This window comes from Xenopus tropicalis, chromosome 9, assembly GCF_000004195.4.
Source record: "Xenopus tropicalis strain Nigerian chromosome 9, UCB_Xtro_10.0, whole genome shotgun sequence".
NCBI classification, from domain to species: Eukaryota; Metazoa; Chordata; class Amphibia; order Anura; family Pipidae; genus Xenopus; species Xenopus tropicalis.
The window spans coordinates 89,568,501-89,589,490 of NC_030685.2; the positions used below are offsets into that span (position 1 = coordinate 89,568,501).

At 51.4% G+C, this 20,990-nt stretch overlaps 1 protein-coding gene across 1 annotated transcript; it reads left to right on the forward strand.

Annotated features, from left to right (window-relative positions):
* The first annotated feature begins 906 nt into the window (after window positions 1-906).
* umps (uridine monophosphate synthetase) lies at window positions 907-9,171 on the forward strand. The gene is made up of 6 exons (XM_031893274.1): window positions 907-1,282; window positions 2,861-3,014; window positions 3,466-4,119; window positions 7,750-7,925; window positions 8,176-8,290; window positions 8,391-9,171. The coding sequence occupies exons 1-6, from the start codon at window positions 941-943 to the stop codon at window positions 8,573-8,575; spliced, it is 1,626 nt and encodes a 541-aa protein (XP_031749134.1). The 5' UTR covers window positions 907-940; the 3' UTR covers window positions 8,576-9,171.
* The last annotated feature ends 11,819 nt before the right edge of the window (window positions 9,172-20,990 follow it).

Consider the following 20,990-nt stretch of genomic DNA (forward strand, 5'->3'; position numbering starts at 1 on the left):
TACCGGGCCTCCCCAGCAGTTAGAGCAGTGGGGTAATTAGATGTTACCGGGCCCCCCAGCAATTAGAGCAATGGTGTAATTAGATGTTACCGGGCCCCCCAGCAGATAGAGCAGTGGGGTAATTAGATGTTACCGGCCCCCCAGCAGTTAGAGTGGTGGTGTAATTAGATGTTACCCGGGCCCCCAACAATTAGAGCAATGGGTATTAGATGTTACCGGGCCCCCCAGCAATTAGAGCAATGGTGTAATTAGATGTTACCGGGCCCCCCAGCAATTAGAGCAATGGTGTAATTAGATGTTACCGGGCCCCCCAGCAATTAGAGCAGTGGTGTAATTAGATATTACTGGGCCCCCCCTTGTCATTGCCCCCCCGATTGTCATTGGGTGGTGGGGGCCCCTGGTTATGCCCCTTCTTCGGTGGGTTTGGACCATAACAGAACCTCTAGCAATTTCAGCCCACCTACTGACTAACGTGCGGCACATACGGGGTTATAGGGGCGCCACCTGCCTGGTATATTGGCCACATATCTTGTATGGGACCCCAAGAGTTTTGATGTTGGCCCTTGGGGGGCCCTTTATCCTCCTCTAGGTACCGGCTCCCAACTGGGCCCCAATTCAGCACCAACCTCCACTTGGGCTGGGGGGTCCCCATATGATAATAAGGGGGTGAGGCTGAGATACAGTTTGTGCAGCACCCCAATATACTTTCTGTACTGAACCCAATTATATAATCAGCACAGCAGAGACCCCCCATCTCCAGTCTCCCCTATTCCAGCAGCTCCATCTCAGATACACATTCCCCCTGCATTACCCGCTTTGGCCAATAGAGCTGAGCTACGGCTTCTCTCTGTCGCATCATGATGGCGTCGCGGCCGCTAAGTGAAGAGACGCTCGATGACGTCAGTACCCGGCGCCGCTGCTACACGTGTTCCTGGCGCAGATGGAGCCGCTCCGGGACTGGGCTGCGGGGGAGAGGGAGCCGCTCCGGGACTGGGCTGCGGGGGAGAGGGAGCCGCTCCGGGACTGGGCTGCGGGGGAGAGGGAGCCGCTCCGGGACTGGGCTGCGGGGGAGAGGGAGCCGCTCCGGGACTGGGCTGCGGGGGAGAGGGAGCCGCTCCGGGACTGGGCTGCGGGGGAGAGGGAGCCGCTCCGGGACTTGGCTGCGCGGTTGTACCGGGTTCAGGCGCTGAAGTTCGGCAGCTTCGTGCTCAAGAGCGGGGCGGTGTCTCCGGTTTATTTCGATCTCAGGGTGATCGTGTCGCACCCGACTCTGCTCAATCAGGTACCGGGAATTGCCCCCTAAATACCCCCAGTGTTACCCCTGTATATTCTATTGCCCCCCAGCCCCCTAAATACCCCCAGTGTTACCCCTGTACATTCTATTGCCCCCCAACCCCTAAATACCCCCAGTGTTACCCCTGTACATTCTATTGCCCCCCAACCCCTAAATACCCCCAGTGTTACCCCTGTACATTCTATTGCCCCCCAAGCATCTAAATACCCCCAGTGTTACCCCTGTATATTCTATTGCCCCCAACCCCTAAATACCCCAGTGTTACCCCTGTACATTCTATTGCCCCCAACCCTAAATACCCCCAGTGTTACCCCTGTACATTCTATTGCCCCCAAGCATCTAAATACCCCCAGTGTTACCCCTGTATATTCTATTGCCCCCCAACCCCCTAAATACCCCCAGTGTTACCCCTGTACATTCTATTGCCCCCCAAGCATCTAAATACCCCCAGTGTTACCCCTGTATATTCTATTGCCCCCCAACCCCCTAAATACCCCCAGTGTTACCCCTGTACATTCTATTGCCCCCCAACCCCCTAAATACCCCCAGTGTTACCCCTGTACATTCTATTGCCCCCCAGCCCCCTAAATACCCCCAGTGTTACCCCTGTATATTCTATTGCCCCCCAGCCCCCTAAATACCCCCAGTGTTACCCCTGTACATTCTATTGCCCCCCAACCCCCTAAATACCCCCAGTGTTACCCCTGTACATTCTATTGCCCCCCAACCCCCTAAATACCCCCAATGTTACCCCTGTACATTCTATTGCCCCCAGCCCCCTAAATACCCCCAGTGTTACCCCTGTACATTCTATTGCCCCCCAACCCCCTAAATACCCCCAGTGTTACCCCTGTACATTCTATTGCCCCCAACCTGCTAAATACCCCCAGTGTTACCCCTGTATATTCTATTGCCCCCAGCCCCCTAAATACCCCCAGTGTTACCCCTGTACATTCTATTGCCCCCCAACCCCCTAAATACCCCCAGTGTTACCCCCTGTACATTCTATTGCCCCCCAACCCCCTAAATACCCCCAGTGTTACCCCTGTACATTCTATTGCCCCCAGCCCCTAAATACCCCCAGTGTTACCCCTGTACATTCTATTGCCCCCCAACCCCCTAAATACCCCCAGTGTTACCCCTGTACATTCTATTGCCCCCAACCCGCTAAATACCCCCAGTGTTACCCCTGTACATTCTATTGTCCCCCAGCCCCCCTAAATACCCCCCAGTGTTACCCCTGTACATTCTATTGCCCCCAACCCGCTAATACCCCCAGTGTTACCCCTGTACATTCTATTGTCCCCCAGCCCCCTAAATACCCCCAGTGTTACCCCTGTACATTCTATTGCCCCCAACCCGCTAAAATACCCCCAGTGTTACCCCTGTACATTCTATTGCCCCCAACCCGCTAAATACCCCCAGTGTTACCCCTGTACATTCTATTGCCCCCAGCCCCCTAAATACCCCCACTGTTACCCCTGTACATTCTATTGTCCCCCAGCCCCCTAAATACCCCCAGTGTTACCCCTGTACATTCTATTGGTTCTGTTTGCCCCTCTATAGGTGGCAGATGTGCTGTACCAGACAGCCCGGAATGGCGGGGTGCCCTATACGTCGGTTTGTGGGGTGCCATACACAGCTCTGCCAATTGCCACCATCATCTGCTCCCAGCACCAGCTGCCCATGCTGATCCGGCGAAAAGAAGCCAAAGACTATGGTGGGTATGGGCCGGGGTCCCGGGGCGGGTGGGAGTGGGTATGGGCCGGGGTCCCGGGGGGGATGGGAGGGGGTATGGGCCGGGGTCCGGGGGGGGGTGGGAGGCCGGGGTCCCGGGGGGATGGGAGGGGGTATGGCCGGGGTCCCGGGGCGGGTATGGGCTGGGGCAGGTGGGAGTGGGTATGGGCCGGGGTCCCGGGGCGGGTATGGGCTGGGGCAGGTGGGAGTGGGTATGGGCCGGGGTCCCGGGGCGGGTATGGGCTGGGGCAGGTGGGAGTGGGTATGGGCCGGGGTCCCGGGGCGGGTGGGGAGCGGGTATGGGCCGGGGTCCCGGGGCGGGTGGGGGAGCGGGTATGGGCCGGGGTCCCGGGGCGGGTGGGGGAGCGGGTATGGGCCGGGGTCCCGGGGGGATGGGAGTGAGGATTCCCTGTAACTGGCTGTTCTATTGGCAGGTACAAAGCGACTGGTGGAAGGAACCATCACGCCGGGGGAGACCTGTCTGATCATCGAGGACGTAGTGACCAGCGGATCCAGCGTCATGGAAACAGCGGAGGTGCTGCGCAGGGAGGGGCTGGTCGTGGAAGACGCCATTGTACTGGTGGACAGGGAGCAGGGGGGCAGGGAGCGCTTGGCACAGGGCGGCATCCGACTCCACTCAGTGTTCTCCCTGTCGCTGCTGATGGAGCTGCTCCGCTCACTGGGGGCTGTTGGCTCGGAAACCGTCAGCAACGTCCAACGTTTCATCCAGGAAAACCAGGTCCCGGCACCGACTCCGACCCCGGACCCCCCCTCAGTAATGGAATATTCCCGCAGGGCCTGTGCCCCGGGGGTCCATCCAGTCGCATCGAGGCTCTTTGCCATCATGGCGCGGAAAGAGACCAACCTGTGTCTGTCGGCCGATGTCACCGACGCCTCCGAGCTGCTCCGATTGGCTGCGGAGTTGGGCCCCTCTATCTGCATGTTAAAGACCCACATCGACATTTTGGGGGATTTCACCCCCAAAGTGGCATCGGAGCTGCAAGCGTTGGCAGAGCAACACCAGTTCCTTCTGTTTGAAGATCGGAAGTTTGCGGATATTGGCAACACCGTCCGGCACCAGTATGAAGGTAGGCGGGTAGTGTGCCCACAGTGCCAGTCTGGGCCTGGCGCCACTCGGTATCCCTGGGGTCTGCTTCCTGCTCTGGGCAGAGCTGTGCCAGGCAACTGCATTAGTGAGTAGGGATCCGCCCCTGGGCAGAGCTGTGCCAGGCAACTGTTTTAGTGAGTAGGGATCCGCCTCTGGGCAGAGCTGTGCCAGGCAACTGCATTAGTGAGTAGGGATCCGCCTCTGGGCAGAGCTGTGCCAGGCAACTGCTTTAGTGAGTAGGGATCCGCCTCTGGGCAGAGCTGTGCCAGGCAACTGCTTTAGTGAGTAGGGATCCGCCTCTGGGCAGAGCTGTGCCAGGCAACTGCTTTAGTGAGTAGGGATCCGCCTCTGGGCAGAGCTGTGCCAGGCAACTGCATTAGTGAGTAGGGATCCGCCTCTGGGCAGAGCTGTGCCAGGCAACTGCATTAGTGAGTAGGGATCCGCCTCTGGGCAGAGCTGTGCCAGGCAACTGCATTAGTGAGTAGGGATCCGCCCTCTGGGCAGAGCTGTGCCAGGCAACTGCTTTAGTGAGTAGGGATCCGCCTCTGGGCAGAGCTGTGCAGGCAACTGCATTAGTGAGTAGGGATCCGCCTCTGGGCAGAGCTGTGCCAGGCAACTGCATTAGTGAGTAGGGATCTGCCTCTGGGCAGAGCTGTGCCAGGCAACTGCTTTAGGGAGTAGGGATCCACCTCTGGGCAGAGCTGTGCCAGGCAACTGCTTTAGTGAGTAGGGATCCGCCTCTGGGCAGAGCTGTGGCCAGGCCACTGCTTTAGTGAGTAGGGATCCACCTCTGGGCAGAGCTGTGCCTGCAACTGCTTTAGGGAGTAGGGATCCACCTCTGGGCCAGAGCTGTGCCAGGCAACTGCTTAGGGAGTAGGGATCCGCCTCTGGGTCAGAGCTGTGCCAGGCAACTGCTTTAAGGGAGTAGGGATCCGCCCCTGGGCAGAGCTGTGCCAGGCAACTGCTTTAGTGAGTAGGGATCCGCCTCTGGGCAGAGCTGTGCCAGGCAACTGCATTAGTGAGTAGGGATCCGCCTCTGGGGCAGAATGCTTGTGCGCCAGGCAACTGCATTAGTGAGTAGGGATCCGCCTCTGGGCAGAGCTGTGCCAAGGCAACTGCATTAGTGAGTAGGGATCCGCCTCTGGGCAGAGCTGTGCCAGGCAACTGGCATTAGTGAGTAGGGATCCGCCTCTGGGCAGAGCTGTGCCAGGCAACTGCATTAGTGAGTAGGGATCCGCCTCTGGGCAGAGCTGTGCCAGGCGACTGCTTTAGTGAGTAGGGATCCGCCTCTGGGCTAGAGCTGTGCCCAGGCGACTGCTTTAGTGAGTAGGGATCCGCCTCTGGGCAGAGCTGTGGCCAGGCGACTGCTTTAGTGAGTAGGGGATCCGCCTCTGGGCAGAGCTGTGCCAGGCGACTGCTTTAGTGAGTAGGGATCCGCCTCTGGGCAGAGCTGTGCCAGGCGACTGCTTTAGTGAGTAGGGATCCGCCTCTGGGCAGAGCTGTGCCAGGCGACTGCTTTAGTGAGTAGGGATCCGCCTCTGGGCAGAGCTGTGCCAGGCAACTGCTTTAGTGAGTAGGGACCCGCCTCTGGGCAGAGCTGTGCCAGGCAACTGCTTTAGTGAGTAGGGACCCGCCTCTGGGCAGAGCTGTGCCAGGCAACTGCTTTAGTGAGTAGGGACCCGCCTCTGGGCAGAGCTGTGCCAGGCAACTGCTTTAGTGAGTAGGGATCCGCCTCTGGGCAGAGCTGTGCCAGGCAACTGCTTTAGTGAGTAGGGATCCGCCTCTGGGCAGAGCTGTGCCAGGCAACTGCTTTAGTGAGTAGGGATCCGCCTCTGGGCAGAGCTGTGCCAGGCAACTGCATTAGTGAGTAGGGATCCGCCTCTGGGCAGAGCTGTGCCAGGCAACTGCATTAGTGAGTAGGGATCCGCCTCTGGGCAGAGCTGTGCCAGGCAACTGCATTAGTGAGTAGGGGATCCGCCTCTGGGCAGAGCTGTGCCAGGCAACTGCATTAGTGAGTAGGGATCCGCCTCTGGGCAGAGCTGTGCCAGGCAACTGCATTAGTGAGTAGGGATCCGCCTCTGGGCAGAGCTGTGCCAGGCAACTGCTTTAGGGAGTAGGGATCCGCCTCTGGGCAGAGCTGTGCCAGGCAACTGCTTTAGTGAGTAGGGATCCGCCTCTGGGCAGAGCTGTGCCAGGCAACTGCTTTAGTGAGTAGGGATCCACCTCTGGGCAGAGCTGTGCCTGCAACTGCTTTAGGGAGTAGGGATCCACCTCTGGGCAGAGCTGTGCCAGGCAACTGCTTTAGGGAGTAGGGATCCGCCTCTGGGCAGAGCTGTGCCAGGCAACTGCTTTAGGGAGTAGGGATCCGCCTCTGGGCAGAGCTGTGCCAGGCAACTGCTTTAGGGAGTAGGGATCCGCCCCTGGGCAGAGCTGTGCCAGGCAACGCAACTGCTTTAGTGAGTAGGGATCCGCCTCTGGGCAGAGCTGTGCCAGGCAACTGCTTTAGTGAGTAGGGATCCGCCTCTGGGCAGAGCTGTGCCAGGCAACTGCATTAGTGAGTAGGGATCCGCCTCTGGGCAGAGCTGTGCCAGGCAACTGCATTAGTGAGTAGGGATCCGCCTCTGGGCAGAGCTGTGCCAGGCAACTGCATTAGTGAGTAGGGATCCGCCTCTGGGCAGAGCTGTGCCAGGCAACTGCATTAGTGAGTAGGGATCCGCCTCTGGGCAGAGCTGTGCCAGGCAACTGCATTAGTGAGTAGGGATCTGCCTCTGGCAGAGCTGTGCCAGGCAACTGCTTTAGTGAGTAGGGATCCGCCTCTGGGCAGAGCTGTGCCAGGCGACTGCTTTCGTGAGTAGGGATCCGCCTCTGGGCAGAGCTGTGCCAGGCGACTGCTTTAGTGAGTAGGGGATCCGCCTCTGGGCAGAGCTGTGCAGGCGACTGCTTTAGTGAGTAGGGATCCGCCTCTGGGCAGAGCTGTGCCAGGCGACTGCTTTAGTGAGTAGGGATCCGCCTCTGGCAGAGCTGTGCCAGGCGACTGCTTTAGTGAGTAGGGATCCGCCTCTGGCAGAGCTGTGCCAGGCGACTGCTTTAGTGAGTAGGGACCCGCCTCTGGGCAGAGCTGTGCCAGGCAACTGCTTTAGTGAGTAGGGACCCGCCTCTGGGCAGAGCTGTGCCAGGCAACTGCTTTAGTGAGTAGGGACCCGCCTCTGGGCAGAGCTGTGCCAGGCAACTGCTTTAGTGAGTGGACCGCCCTGGGCAGAGCTGTGCCAGGCAACTGCATTTAGGATCGCCCTGGGCAGAGCTGTGCCAGGCAACTGCTTTAGGGAGTAGGGATCCGCCTCTGGGCAGAGCTGTGCCAGGCAACTGCTTTAGTGAGTAGGGATCCGCCTCTGGGCAGAGCTGTGCCAGGCAACTGCTTAGTGAGTAGGGATCCGCCTCTGGGCAGAGCTGTGCCTGCCAACTGCTTTAGGGAGTAGGGACCCGCCTCTGGGCAGAGCTGTGCCTGCAACTGCTTTAGGGAGTAGGGACCCGCCTCTGGGCAGAGCAGGGGAATGAATGCCCGGGGGGGCACCACATACCAGTAACGAGTCTTTTCCTTCTCTCTCCCCAGGTGGCATCTATAGAATCTCCTCGTGGGCCGATGTGGTGAATGCCCATGTTGTGCCCGGCCCCGGAGTGGTACAGGGGCTGCGGGAAGTGGGGGGCCCAATAAACAGGGGGTGCCTGCTGATTGCAGAGATGAGTTCTGAGGGGTCCCTGGCTACGGGGGATTACACCAAAGCAGCTGTAAGTGTCACATTATGGGGAGGGGGCGGGGGAAACACATGGAGCCCCGCCCACTATGGTCCCAGTAGTAACTCGCCTGTAGGTGGCGCACTTTGCATTATGAGTATCTGCTAAAATGAAACCCCCCAGAGGCCTTGTACCCCAATGTGTCATTAATATGAGCCCCTCCCCCACACTGATCTGCAGGGAGGGGCCAAGCTGCAGCCAATGGATGTAAGTGCCCTAATTACCCCCGCTTTCCTGTGCCCAGGTGCAAATGGCAGAGCAACACCGGGATTTCGTCATTGGCTTCATATCGGGGCGCAGAGTGGGCAGAGACCCAGCGCTGGTGCATTTGACCCCCGGGGTGCAGATTCAGGCAGGGGGTAAGTACATCTTACAGTGCCGTCAGTATTTGCCCCAAGGTTCTTGCCCCTATTCCAAAGTCACAAGGCTCATTAGTTTCCCCTTTCTCCCCCTGCGCAGGAGATGAGCTCGGCCAGCGATACCAGACTCCGTATGAGGTCATTGTGAATAAAGGCTCTGATGTCATCATTGTAGGGCGGGGCATCTTGTCAGCCGCCAATCGGCTCGAGGTGGCAGAGATGTACAGGAGAGCCGGCTGGGAGGCGTATCTCTCCGCCATAGCGAATGAGAAGCTGGAGAAGTGACTCCGCCCCTGGCGCCGGCGTGTTTGGCTGATGGACAGTTGATAATCCATGAAAGGGTTACATTTTTGGCTGGAACATTCCGGGCGCAGTAAGGCGCGTTGCAATCCGCTTGTCTGGCGAAATGATTCCATTACACAGCGGGTATAGGCGCTACCGGGCCCCATCAACGAGCCAATGTGGTACCAGAACCAACGGGAAAATCACACCTGCCCGATTGAGATCTGGGTAACTTTAGTCGGGGGCACCCATACACGGGCAGATAAGCTGGCGAATCATTCTGGGGCACCCGTATGGGCGCCCGGAACCTGCCCCCGTATGGGCACCATTAGCCACGCCCCATTCCCACACACAGCCACCAAGTCCAAGTAAATCCAGGCCCCTTATTGCATTGGCTCCGGTTGCAGAGGGGACTCTTCTGGATCTGCAGGGGTTAAGGTGCCATGTAACTGGCCCAGAAGTTGGTTCAGTTCTGCTTCAGGTTCTGGGAATAGGACAGCGATGGGTTTCAGCTTCTTCACATTCCAAATGGAGCTTCTGTTATTCCTTCAACGGTTCTGTATCCTCAGCATCCAAAATAAATATCCGTATCTGTCTCATTGTATCTGGGTCAGTACCCCCTAGGCCCAAACTGTACTAATGGCACCGACGTGTTTATGGGTCAGTCCCCCCTAGGCCCAAACTGTACTAATGGCACCGACGTGTTTATGGGTCAGTCCCCCCTAGGCCCAAACTGTACTAATGGCACCGACGTGTTTATGGGTCAAGTCCCCCTAGGCCCAAAACTGTACTAATGGCACCGACGTGTTTATGGGTCAGTCCCCCCTAGGCCCAAACTGTACTAATGGCACCGACGTGTTTATGGGTCAGTCCCCCCTAGGCCCAAACTGTACTAATGGCACCGACGTGTTTATGGGTCAGTCCCCCTAGGCCCAAACTGTACTAATGGCACCGACGTGTTTATGGGTCAGTCCCCCCTAGGCCCAAACTGTACTAATGGCACCGACGTGTTTATGGGTCAGTCCCCCTAGGCCCAAACTGTACTAATGGCACCGACGTGTTTATGGGTCAGTCCCCCCTAGGCCCAAACTGTACTAATGGCACCGACGTGTTTATGGGTCAGTCCCCCTAGGCCCAAACTGTACTAATGGCACCGACGTGTTTATGGGTCAGTCCCCCCTAGGCCCAAACTGTACTAATGGCACCGACGTGTTTATGGGTCAGTCCCCCTAGGCCCAAACTGTACTAATGGTACCGACGTGTTTATGGGTCAGTCCCCCTAGGCCCAAACTGTACTAATGGCACCGACGTGTTTATGGGTCGGTCCCCCCTAGGCCCAAACTGTACTAATGGCACCGACGTGTTTATGGGTCGGTCCCCCCTAGGCCCAAACTGTACTAATGGCACCGACGTGTTTTGGGTCGGTCCCCCTAGGCCCAAACTGTACTAATGGTACCGACGTGTTTATGGGTCAGTCCCCCCTAGGCCCAAACTGTACTAATGGCACCGACGTGTTTATGGGTCGGTCCCCCCCTAGGCCCAAACTGTACTAATGGCACCGACGTGTTTATGGGTCGGTCCCCCCCTAGGCCCAAACTGTACTAATGGCACCGACGTGTTTATGGGTCGGTCCCCCTAGGCCCAAACTGTACTAATGGCACTGACGTGTTTATGGGTCGTCCCCTAGGCCCAAACTTACTAATGGCACCGACGTGTTTATGGGTCGTCCCCTAGGCCCAAACTGTACTAATGGCCGACGTGTTTATGGGTCAGTCCCCCCTAGGCCCAAACTGTACTAATGGCACCGACGTGTTTATGGGTCAGTCCCCCTAGGCCCAAACTGTACTAATGGCACCGACGTGTTTATGGGTCAGTCCCCCTAGGCCCAAACTGTACTAATGGCAGCGACGTGTTTATGGGTCAGTCCCCCCTAGGCCCAAACTGTACTAATGGCACCGACGTGTTTATGGGTCAGTCCCCCTAGGCCCAAACTGTACTAATGGCACCGACGTGTTTATGGGTCAGTCCCCCCTAGGCCCAAACTGTACTAATGGCAGTGACGTGTTTATGGGTCAGTCCCCCCTAGGCCCAAACTGTACTAATGGCACCGACGTGTTTATGGGTCAGTCCCCCTAGGCCCAAACTGTACTAATGGCAGTGACGTGTTTATGGGTCAGTCCCCCTAGGCCCAAACTGTACTAATGGCAGTGACGTGTTTATGGGTCAGTCCCCCCTAGGCCCAAACTGTACTAATGGCACCGACGTGTTTATGGGTCAGTCCCCCTAGGCCCAAACTGTACTAATGGCAGTGACGTGTTTATGGGTCAGTCCCCCCTAGGCCCAAACTGTACTAATGGCACCGACGTGTTTATGGGTCAGTCCCCCCTAGGCCCAAACTGTACTAATGGCACCGACGTGTTTATGGGTCAGTCCCCCCTAGGCCCAAACTGTACTAATGGCACCGACGTGTTTATGGGTCAGTCCCCCTAGGCCCAAACTGTACTAATGGCACCGACGTGTTTATGGGTCAGTCCCCCCTAGGCCCAAACTGTACTAATGGCAGTGACGTGTTTATGGGTCAGTCCCCCTAGGCCCAAACTGTACTAATGGCACCGACGTGTTTATGGGTCAGTCCCCCTAGGCCCAAACTGTACTAATGGTAGTGACGTGTTTATGGGTCAGTCCCCCCTAGGCCCAAACTGTACTAATGGCAGTGACGTGTTTATGGGTCGGTCCCCCCTAGGCCCAAACTGTACTAATGGCACCGACGTGTTTATGGGTCAGTCCCCCCTAGGCCCAAACTGTACTAATGGCACCGACGTGTTTATGGGTCGGTCCCCCCTAGGCCCAAACTGTACTAATGGCACCGACGTGTTTATGGGTCAGTCCCCCCTAGGCCCAAACTGTACTAATGGTACCGACGTGTTTATGGGTCAGTCCCCCCTAGGCCCAAACTGTACTAATGGCAGTGACGTGTTTATGGGTCAGTCCCCCCTAGGCCCAAACTGTACTAATGGCAGTGACGTGTTTATGGGTCAGTCCCCCTAGGCCCAAACTGTACTAATGGCAGTGACGTGTTTATGGGTCAGTCCCCCCTAGGCCCAAACTGTACTAATGGCACCGACGTGTTTATGGGTCAGTCCCCCCTAGGCCCAAACTGTACTAATGGCACCGACGTGTTTATGGGTCAGTCCCCCCTAGGCCCAAACTGTACTAATGGCACCGACGTGTTTATGGGTCAGTCCCCCCTAGGCCCAAACTGTACTAATGGCAGTGACGTGTTTATGGGTCAGTCCCCCTAGGCCCAAACTGTACTAATGGCACCGACGTGTTTATGGGTCAGTCCCCTAGGCCCAAACTGTACTAATGGCACCGACGTGTTTATGGGTCAGTCCCCCCTAGGCCCAACTGTACTAATGGCAGTGACGTGTTTATGGGTCGGTCCCCCCTAGGCCCAAACTGTACTAATGGCACCGACGTGTTTATGGGTCAGTCCCCCCTAGGCCCAAACTGTACTAATGGCAGTGACGTGTTTATGGGTCAGTCCCCCTAGGCCCAAACTGTACTAATGGCAGTGACGTGTTTATGGGTCAGTCCCCCCTAGGCCCAAACTGTACTAATGGCAGTGACGTGTTTATGGGTCAGTCCCCCCTAGGCCCAAACTGTACTAATGGCACGACGTGTTTATGGGTCGGTCCCCCCTAGGCCAAACTGTACTAATGGCAGTGACGTGTTTATGGGTCGGTCCCCCCTAGGCCCAAACTGTACTAATGGCAGTGACGTGTTTATGGGTCGGTCCCCCCTAGGCCCAAACTGTACTAATGGCAGTGACGTGTTTATGGGTCGGTCCCCCCTAGGCCCAAACTGTACTAATGGCAGTGACGTGTTTATGGGTCAGTCCCCCCTAGGCCCAAACTGTACTAATGGCAGTGACGTGTTTATGGGTCGGTCCCCCCCTAGGCCCAAACTGTACTAATGGCAGTGACGTGTTTATGGGTCGGTCCCCCCTAGGCCCAAACTGTACTAATGGCAGTGACGTGTTTATGGGTCGGTCCCCCCTAGGCCCAAACTGTACTAATGGCAGTGACGTGTTTATGGGTCGGTCCCCCTAGGCCCAAACTGTACTAATGGCAGTGACGTGTTTATGGGTCAGTCCCCCCTAGGCCCAAACTGTACTAATGGCACCGACGTGTTTATGGGTCGGTCCCCCCTAGGCCCAAACTGTACTAATGGCAGTGACGTGTTTATGGGTCAGTCCCCCCTAGGCCCAAACTGTACTAATGGCAGTGACGTGTTTATGGGTCAGTCCCCCTAGGCCCAAACTGTACTAATGGCACCGACGTGTTTATGGGTCAGTCCCCCCTAGGCCCAAACTGTACTAATGGCACCGACGTGTTTATGGGTCAGTCCCCCCTAGGCCCAAACTGTACTAATGGCACCGACGTGTTTATGGGTCAGTCCCCCTAGGCCCAAACTGTACTAATGGCAGTGACGTGTTTATGGGTCAGTCCCCCCTAGGCCCAAACTGTACTAATGGCAGTGACGTGTTTATGGGTCAGTCCCCCCTAGGCCCAAACTGTACTAATGGCAGTGACGTGTTTATGGGTCAGTCCCCCCTAGGCCCAAACTGTACTAATGGCAGTGACGTGTTTATGGGTCAGTCCCCCTAGGCCCAAACTGTACTAATGGCACCGACGTGTTTATGGGTCAGTCCCCCCTAGGCCCAAACTGTACTAATGGTACCGACGTGTTTATGGGTAAGAGAGCATGTATAATACCCCAGAACCAAGCGGGATAAATACAGTGGCCATTCATGTATTAATACCCAGAACCCCCAGCAGATAAATACAGTGGCAATTCCATGGTATAATACCCAGAACCTCACAGCAGGATAAATAAACAGTGCCATTCATGTATATACCCCAGAAACCACAGGGGATTAAATACAGTGCAATTCATGTATAATAACCCCAGAACCCACAGCGGATAATACAGTGCCAATTCATGTAATCCCCAGAACAAGTAGGAAATAACAGCGCAATTTCATGTTATATGCCCCAGAACCCACAGCGGATAAATACAGTGCCAATTCCATGTAAAATACCCCACGAACCCCAGCAGATAATACAGTGCAATTCCATGTATAATACCCCAGAACCCACAGCAGGATAAATACAGTGCCAATTCCATGTATAATACCCCAGAACCAAACAGCGGGATAAATACAGTGCAATTCCATGTATAATACCCCAGAACCCACAGCGGGATAAATACAGTGCCAATTCATGTATAATACCCAGAACCCACAGCGGATAAATACAGTGCCAATTCCATGTATAATACCCCAGAACGCAACAGCGGGATAAATACAGCGCAATTCCGTGTATAATACACAGAACCCACAGCAGATAAATACAGGCAATACATGTATAATACCGCAGAACCCACAGCGGGATAAATAAGTGCCAATTCCATGTATAATATCCCCAGAACCCCACAGCAGGATAAATACAGTGCCAATTCCATGTATAATACCCCAGAACCCACAGCAGGATAAATACAGTGCCAATTCCATGTATATACCCCAGAACCACGCAGATAAAATAACAGTGCCATTCCCATTTATAATACCCGAACCACAAGCAGATAAATACAGCGCCAATTCATGTATAATACCCCAGAACCACAGTAGGATAAATCAAGCGCCAATTCATGTATAATCCCAGAACCCACAGCAGGACTAAATACAGTGCCAATTCCATGTATAATACCCAGAACCCACACGGGATAAATACAGTGCCAATTCCATGTATATACCCCAGAACCACAGTAGGATAAATACAGTGCCAATTCCATGTATAATACCGAAACAAGTAGGACTAAATACAGTGCCAATTCCATGTATAATACCACCAGAACCGAACAGCAGGATAAATACAGTGCCAATTCCATGTATAACCCCAGAACCCACAGCAGATAAATACATGCAATTCCATGTATAATACCCCAGAACCCACAGCAGAGAAATACAGTGCCAATTCCATGTATAACATACCCAGACCCACAGCAGATAAATACAGTGCCAATTCCATGTATAATACCAGAACCACAGCGGGATAAATACAGTGCAATTCCATGTATATATCCCAGAACCCACAGTAGGATAAATACATGCCAATTCCATGTATAATACCCAGAAACCACAGCGGGATAAATACAGTGCCAATTCATGTATAATACCCAGAACCCACAGCAGGATAAATACAGTGCCAATTCCATGTATAATACCCCAGAACCCACAGCAGGGATAATACAGTGCCAATTCCAATGTATAATACCCCAGAACCACAGCGGGATAAATACAGTGCCAATTCCATGTATAATACCCCAGAACCACAGCGGGATAAATACAGTGCTCAATTCCATGTATATACCCCAGAACCCACGGTAGGATAAATACAGCGCCAATTTCATGTATATACCCAGAACCCACAGCGGGATAAATACAGTGCCAATTCCATGTATAATACCCCAGAACCACAGCAGATAAATTACAGTTGCCAATTCCATGTATAATACCCCAGAACCCACAGACAGGATTAAATACAGTGCCAATTAAATGTATAATACCCAGAACCCACAGCGGGGATAAATACAGTGCGCAATCCTGTATATACCAGAACCACAGCGGGATAAATACAGTGCCATTCCATGTATAATACCCCAGAACCCACAGAGATAAACACAGCTGCCAATTCCATGTATAATACCCAGAACACAGCAGGAGAAAATAAGTGCAATTCCATGTATAATACCCAGAACCCACAGCAGAGAATAAATAACAGTGCCAATTCCATGTATAATACCCAGAACCACACGCAGGATAAATACAGTGCCAATTCCATGTATAATACCCAAACCCACAGCAGGATAAATACAGTGCCAATTCATGTATAATACCCCAGAAACCACAGCAAGATAAATACAGCGCCAATTCCATGTATAATACCCAGAAACCCACAGCAAATGAATACAGTGCCAATTCCATGTATAATACCCAGAACCCAGAGCGATAAATACAGTGCCAATTCCATGTAAAATACCCCAGAACCACAGCAGATAAAATACAGTGCCAATTCCATGTATAATACCCGAGAACCCACAGCGGATAAATACAGGTGCCAATTCCATGTATAATCCCCAGAAACCCACAGCGGGATAAATACAGTGCCAATTCCATGTATAATACCCGAACCCACAGCGGGATAAATACAGTGCAATTCCATGTATAAATACCCCAGAACCCACAGCAGGATAAATACAGTGCCAATTCCATGTATAATACCCCAGAACCCACAGCAGGATAAATACAGTGCCAATCCATGTATAATACCCCAGAAACCACAGCGAGAATAAATACAGTGCAATTCCATGTATAATACCCAGAACCGACAGCAGGATAAATACAGTGCCAATCTCCATGTATAATACAACCAGAACCCAAAGCGGGATAAATACAGTGCCAATGCCATGTATATACCCCAGAACCAACAGCAGAATAAATACAGTTGCCAATTCCATGTATAATACCCCGAACCACCAGCGGGATAAATACAGTGCCAATTCCATGTATAATACCCAGAAACCCACAGCAGAATGAATACAGTGCCAATTTCCATTGTAATAATACCCCAGAACCCACAGCAAATGAATACAGTGCACATTCCATGTATAATACCCAGAACCACAGCAGGATAATTACAGTGCCAATTCCATGTATAATACCCCAGAACCCACAGCAGATGAATACAGTGCAATTCCATGTATAATACCCCAGAACCATAGCGGGATAAATACAGTGGCCAATTCCATGTTACCCAGAACCCACAGCAGAATAAATACAGTGCCAATTCCATGTATAATACCCAGAACCACAGCAGAATAAATACAGTGCCAATTCCATGTATATACCCAGAACCCATAGCGGGATAAATACAGTGCAATTCATGTAAAATACCCAGAAGCACACAGAATAAATACAGTGCAATTCCATGTATAATACCCGAACCCACAGCAGAAATGAATACAGTCGCAATTCCAGTATAATACCCAGAACCCACAGCGGGATAATACAGTGCCAATTCCATGTATAATACCCCAGAACCCACAGCAGGATAAATACAGTGCCAATTCCCAAGTATAATACCCATGAACCCACAGCAGGATAAATAAGTGCAATTCCATGTATAATACCAGAAACCGACAGCAGGATAAATACAGTGCCAATTCCATGATAATACCCAGAACCCACAGCGGGATAAATACAGTGCCAATTCCATGTATAATACCCCAAGAACCCACAGCAGATAATTACAGTGCCAATTCCATGTATAATACCCAGAACCCACAGCGGGATAAATTACAGTGCCAATTCATGTATAATACCCAGAACCACAGCGGGATAAATACAGTGCCAATTCCATGTATAAACCCCAGAACCCACGCAGATAAAATACAGCCAATTCCGTGTATAATACCCCAGAACCCACAGCGATAAATACAAGTGCCAATTCATGTATAATACCCAAGAACCAACAGCGGGATAAATTAAGCGGCCAATTCCATGTATAATAAGAACCCACAGCGGGATAAATACAGTGCCAATTCCATGTTAATACCCCAGAACCACAGTGGGGATAAATACATGCCCAATTCCATGTATAATACCCCAGAACCCACAGCGGGTAAATACAGGCCAATTTCCGTGTATAATACCCAGAACCCACAGGAGGATAATACAGTGCCAATTCCATGTATAATACCCAGAACCCACACGGATAAAACAGTGCCAATTCCATGTATAATACCCCCAGAACACAGCAGAGATAAATACAGTGCCAATTCCATGTATAATACCCCAGAACCCAAGCAGATAAATACAGTGCATTCCATGTATAAATACCCAGAACCCACAGCGGATAAATACAGTGCCCAATTCCATGTATAATACCCCAGAACCCACAGTGGGATAAATACAGTGCCAATTCCATGTATAATACCCAGAACCCACAGCGGGAATAAATACAGTGCAAATTCCATGTATAATACCCCAGAACCACAGTGGGATAAATACAGTGCCAATTCCATGTATAATACCCGAGAACCACAGTGGATAAATACAGTGCCAATTCCATGTATAATACCCATGAACCCACAGCAGATGAATATCAGTGCAATTCATGTATAACCCAGACCAAGCAGAAGAATACAGTGCAAATTCCTGTATAATACCCCAACCCACAGCAGGATAAATACAGTGCCAATTCCATGTATAATACCCCAGAACCCACAGCAGAAGAATACAGTGCCAATTCCATGTATAATACCCCAGAACCCATAGCGGGAATAAATACAGTGGCCAATTCATGTATAATACCCAGAACCCACAGCAGAATAAATACAGTGCCAATTCGGTATAATACCCCCAAAACCACCAAGCAGAATAATAAAGTGCCAATTCATGTATAATACAGAACCCATAGCGGGATAAATACAGTGCAATTCCATGTATAATACCCAGACCCACAGCAGAATAATACAGTGCAATTCAATGTATAAATACCGCAGAACCCACAGCAGAATGAATAATCAATTACATGTATAATACCCAGAACCCACAGCAGAATAAACAGTGCCATTCCATGTATAATACCCCAGAACCACAGCGGATAAATACAGTGCCATTTCCATGTATAATACCCCAGAACCACAGCAGATAAATACAGTGCCAAATTCCATGTATAATACCAGACCCACAGCAGATAAATACAGTGCCAATTCCATGTATAATACCCCAGAACCACAGCAGAATAAATACAGTGCCAATTCCATGTATAATACCCCAGAACACAGCGGGATAAATACAGTGCCAATTCCATGTATAATACCCAGAACCCACAGCGGATAAAACAGTGCCAGTTCCATGTATAATACCCAGAACCACAGCAGATAAATACAAGTGCCAATTCCATGTATAAATACCAGAACCACACAGGATAAATACAGTGCAATTCCATGTATATACCCCAGAACCACAGCAGATAAATACAGTGCCAATTCCATGTATAATACCCCAGAACCCACAGCAGATAAATACAGTGCCAATTCCATGTATAATACCCAGAACCCACAGCGGGATAAATACAGTGCCAATTCCATGTATAATACCCCAGAACCACAGCAGATAAATACAGTGCCAATTCCATGTATAATACCCCAGAACCACAGCAGATAATACAGTGCCAATTCCATGTATAATACCCCAAACCCAAGCTGTAAATACAGTGCCAATTCTATGTATAATACCCAGAACCACAGCGGATAAATACAGTGCAATCCATGTATAATACCCAGAACCACAGCAGATAATACAGTGCCAATTCCATGTATAATACCCCCAGACCCCACAGCAGATAAAATACAGTGCCAATTCCATGTAATAATACCCCAGAACCACAGCAGATAAATACAGTGCCAATTCCATGTAATAATACCCCAGAACCCACAGCAGGATAAATACAGTGCCAATTCCATGTATAATACCCCAGAACCCACAGCAGATAAATACAGTGCCAATCCATGTATAATACCCAGAACCACAGCAGATAAATACAGTGCCAATCTCATGTATAATACCCCAGAACCACAGCAGGATAAATACAGTGCCAATTCGATGTATATACCCCAGAACCACACGGGATAATACAGTGCCAATTCCATATATAATACCCAGAACCACAGCAGGATAAATACCGTGCGCAATTCCATGTATAATACCAGAACCCACAGCAGATAAATACAGTGCATCCATGTATAATACCCCAGAACCAACAGCAGATAAATACAGTGCCAATTCCATGTATAATACCCAGAACCACAGCGGATAAATACAGTGCAATTCCATGTATAATACCCAGACCAACAGGGGATAAATACAGTGCCAATTCCATGTATAATACCCCAGAACCCACAGCAGAGATAAAATACCAGTGCAATTCCCATGTATAATACCCAGAACCACAGCGGGATAAATTACAGTGCAATTCCACATGTATAATACCCAGAACCCACAGCAGGTAAATACAAGTGAGCCAATTCCATGTATAATACCCAGAACCACAAGCAGGCTAAATACAGTCGCAATTCCATGTAATATACCAGAACCACAGCGGAGATAATACAGTGCAATTCGTGTATAATACCCCAGAACCCACAGCGGATAAATACATGTGCCTAATGTCATGTATAATACCCCAACCACAGCGGGATAATACAGTGCAATCCATGTTATAATACCCAAAACCCACAGCAGGATAATACAGTTCCAATTCCATGTATAATACCCCAGAACCCCAGCGGGATAAATACAAGTATCCAATATCCATGTATAAATACCCCAGAACCAGCGGGATAAATACAGTGCCAATCCATGTAAATAATCCCAGAACCCAGAGCAGAAATACATACAGCGCAATTCCATGTATACTACCCAGAACCCCAGCAGCATAAATACAAGCACCAATTCCGTGTAAATACCCAGAACCCCCAGCAGGATAAAATACATGCCAATGTCCATTGTATAATACCCCAGAACCCACAGTGGGATAAATACAAGTGCAATTCCATGTATAATAACCCAGAACCACAGCAGATAAATACAGTGCCAATTCATGTATAATACCAGAACCACAGCAGATAAATACAGTGCCAATTCCATGTATAATACCAGATACCACAGCAGATAAATACAGTGCCATTCCATGTATAATCCCCAGAAACCCACAGCAGATAAATGACAGGCCAATTCCATGTTAATACCAGAACCCACAGCGGATTTAATAAGTGCCAATTCATGTATAATACCCAGAACCTACAGCGGATTAAATTCAGTGGCCAATTCCGATGTTATAAACCCCAGAACCTACAGCGGATAACATACAGGCCAATTCCATGTATAATACCCAGAACCCACAGCGATTAATACAGTGCCAATTCCATGTATACATACCCAAACCTACAGCGGAATAAATCACGTCCAATTCCATGTATAAATACCCCAGAACCCACAGCAAGGATAAATAACAGTGCCAATTCCATGTATAATACCCCAGAACCACAGCTGGGATAAATAAGTGCCAATTCCATGTATATACCCAGAACACAGCGGGATAATTACAGTGCCAATTCCATGTATAAATCCCAGAACACACACAGCAGATAAATACAGTGCCAATTCCATGTATAATACCCAGAACCCACAGTATACAATCTGTATTACAGAACGATAACAGTGCCAATTCATGTATAATACCCGGAACACCACAGAGATAAATACAGTGCCAATTCGCATGTATAAATA

What these genes read in the sequence shown, in the direction of transcription:
- umps (XM_031893274.1), top strand. Translation starts at nt 941, where the DNA reads ATGGAGCCGCTCCGGGACTGGGCTGCGGGGGAGAGGGAGCCGCTCCGG. An exon ending in GGGATTACACCAAAGCAGCT is followed by an intron (nt 7,926 to 8,175) that starts GTAAGTGTCACA and finishes TCCTGTGCCCAG; the next exon opens with GTGCAAATGGCAGAGCAACA. An exon ending in GGTGCAGATTCAGGCAGGGG is followed by an intron (nt 8,291 to 8,390) that starts GTAAGTACATCT and finishes CCCCCTGCGCAG; the next exon opens with GAGATGAGCTCGGCCAGCGA.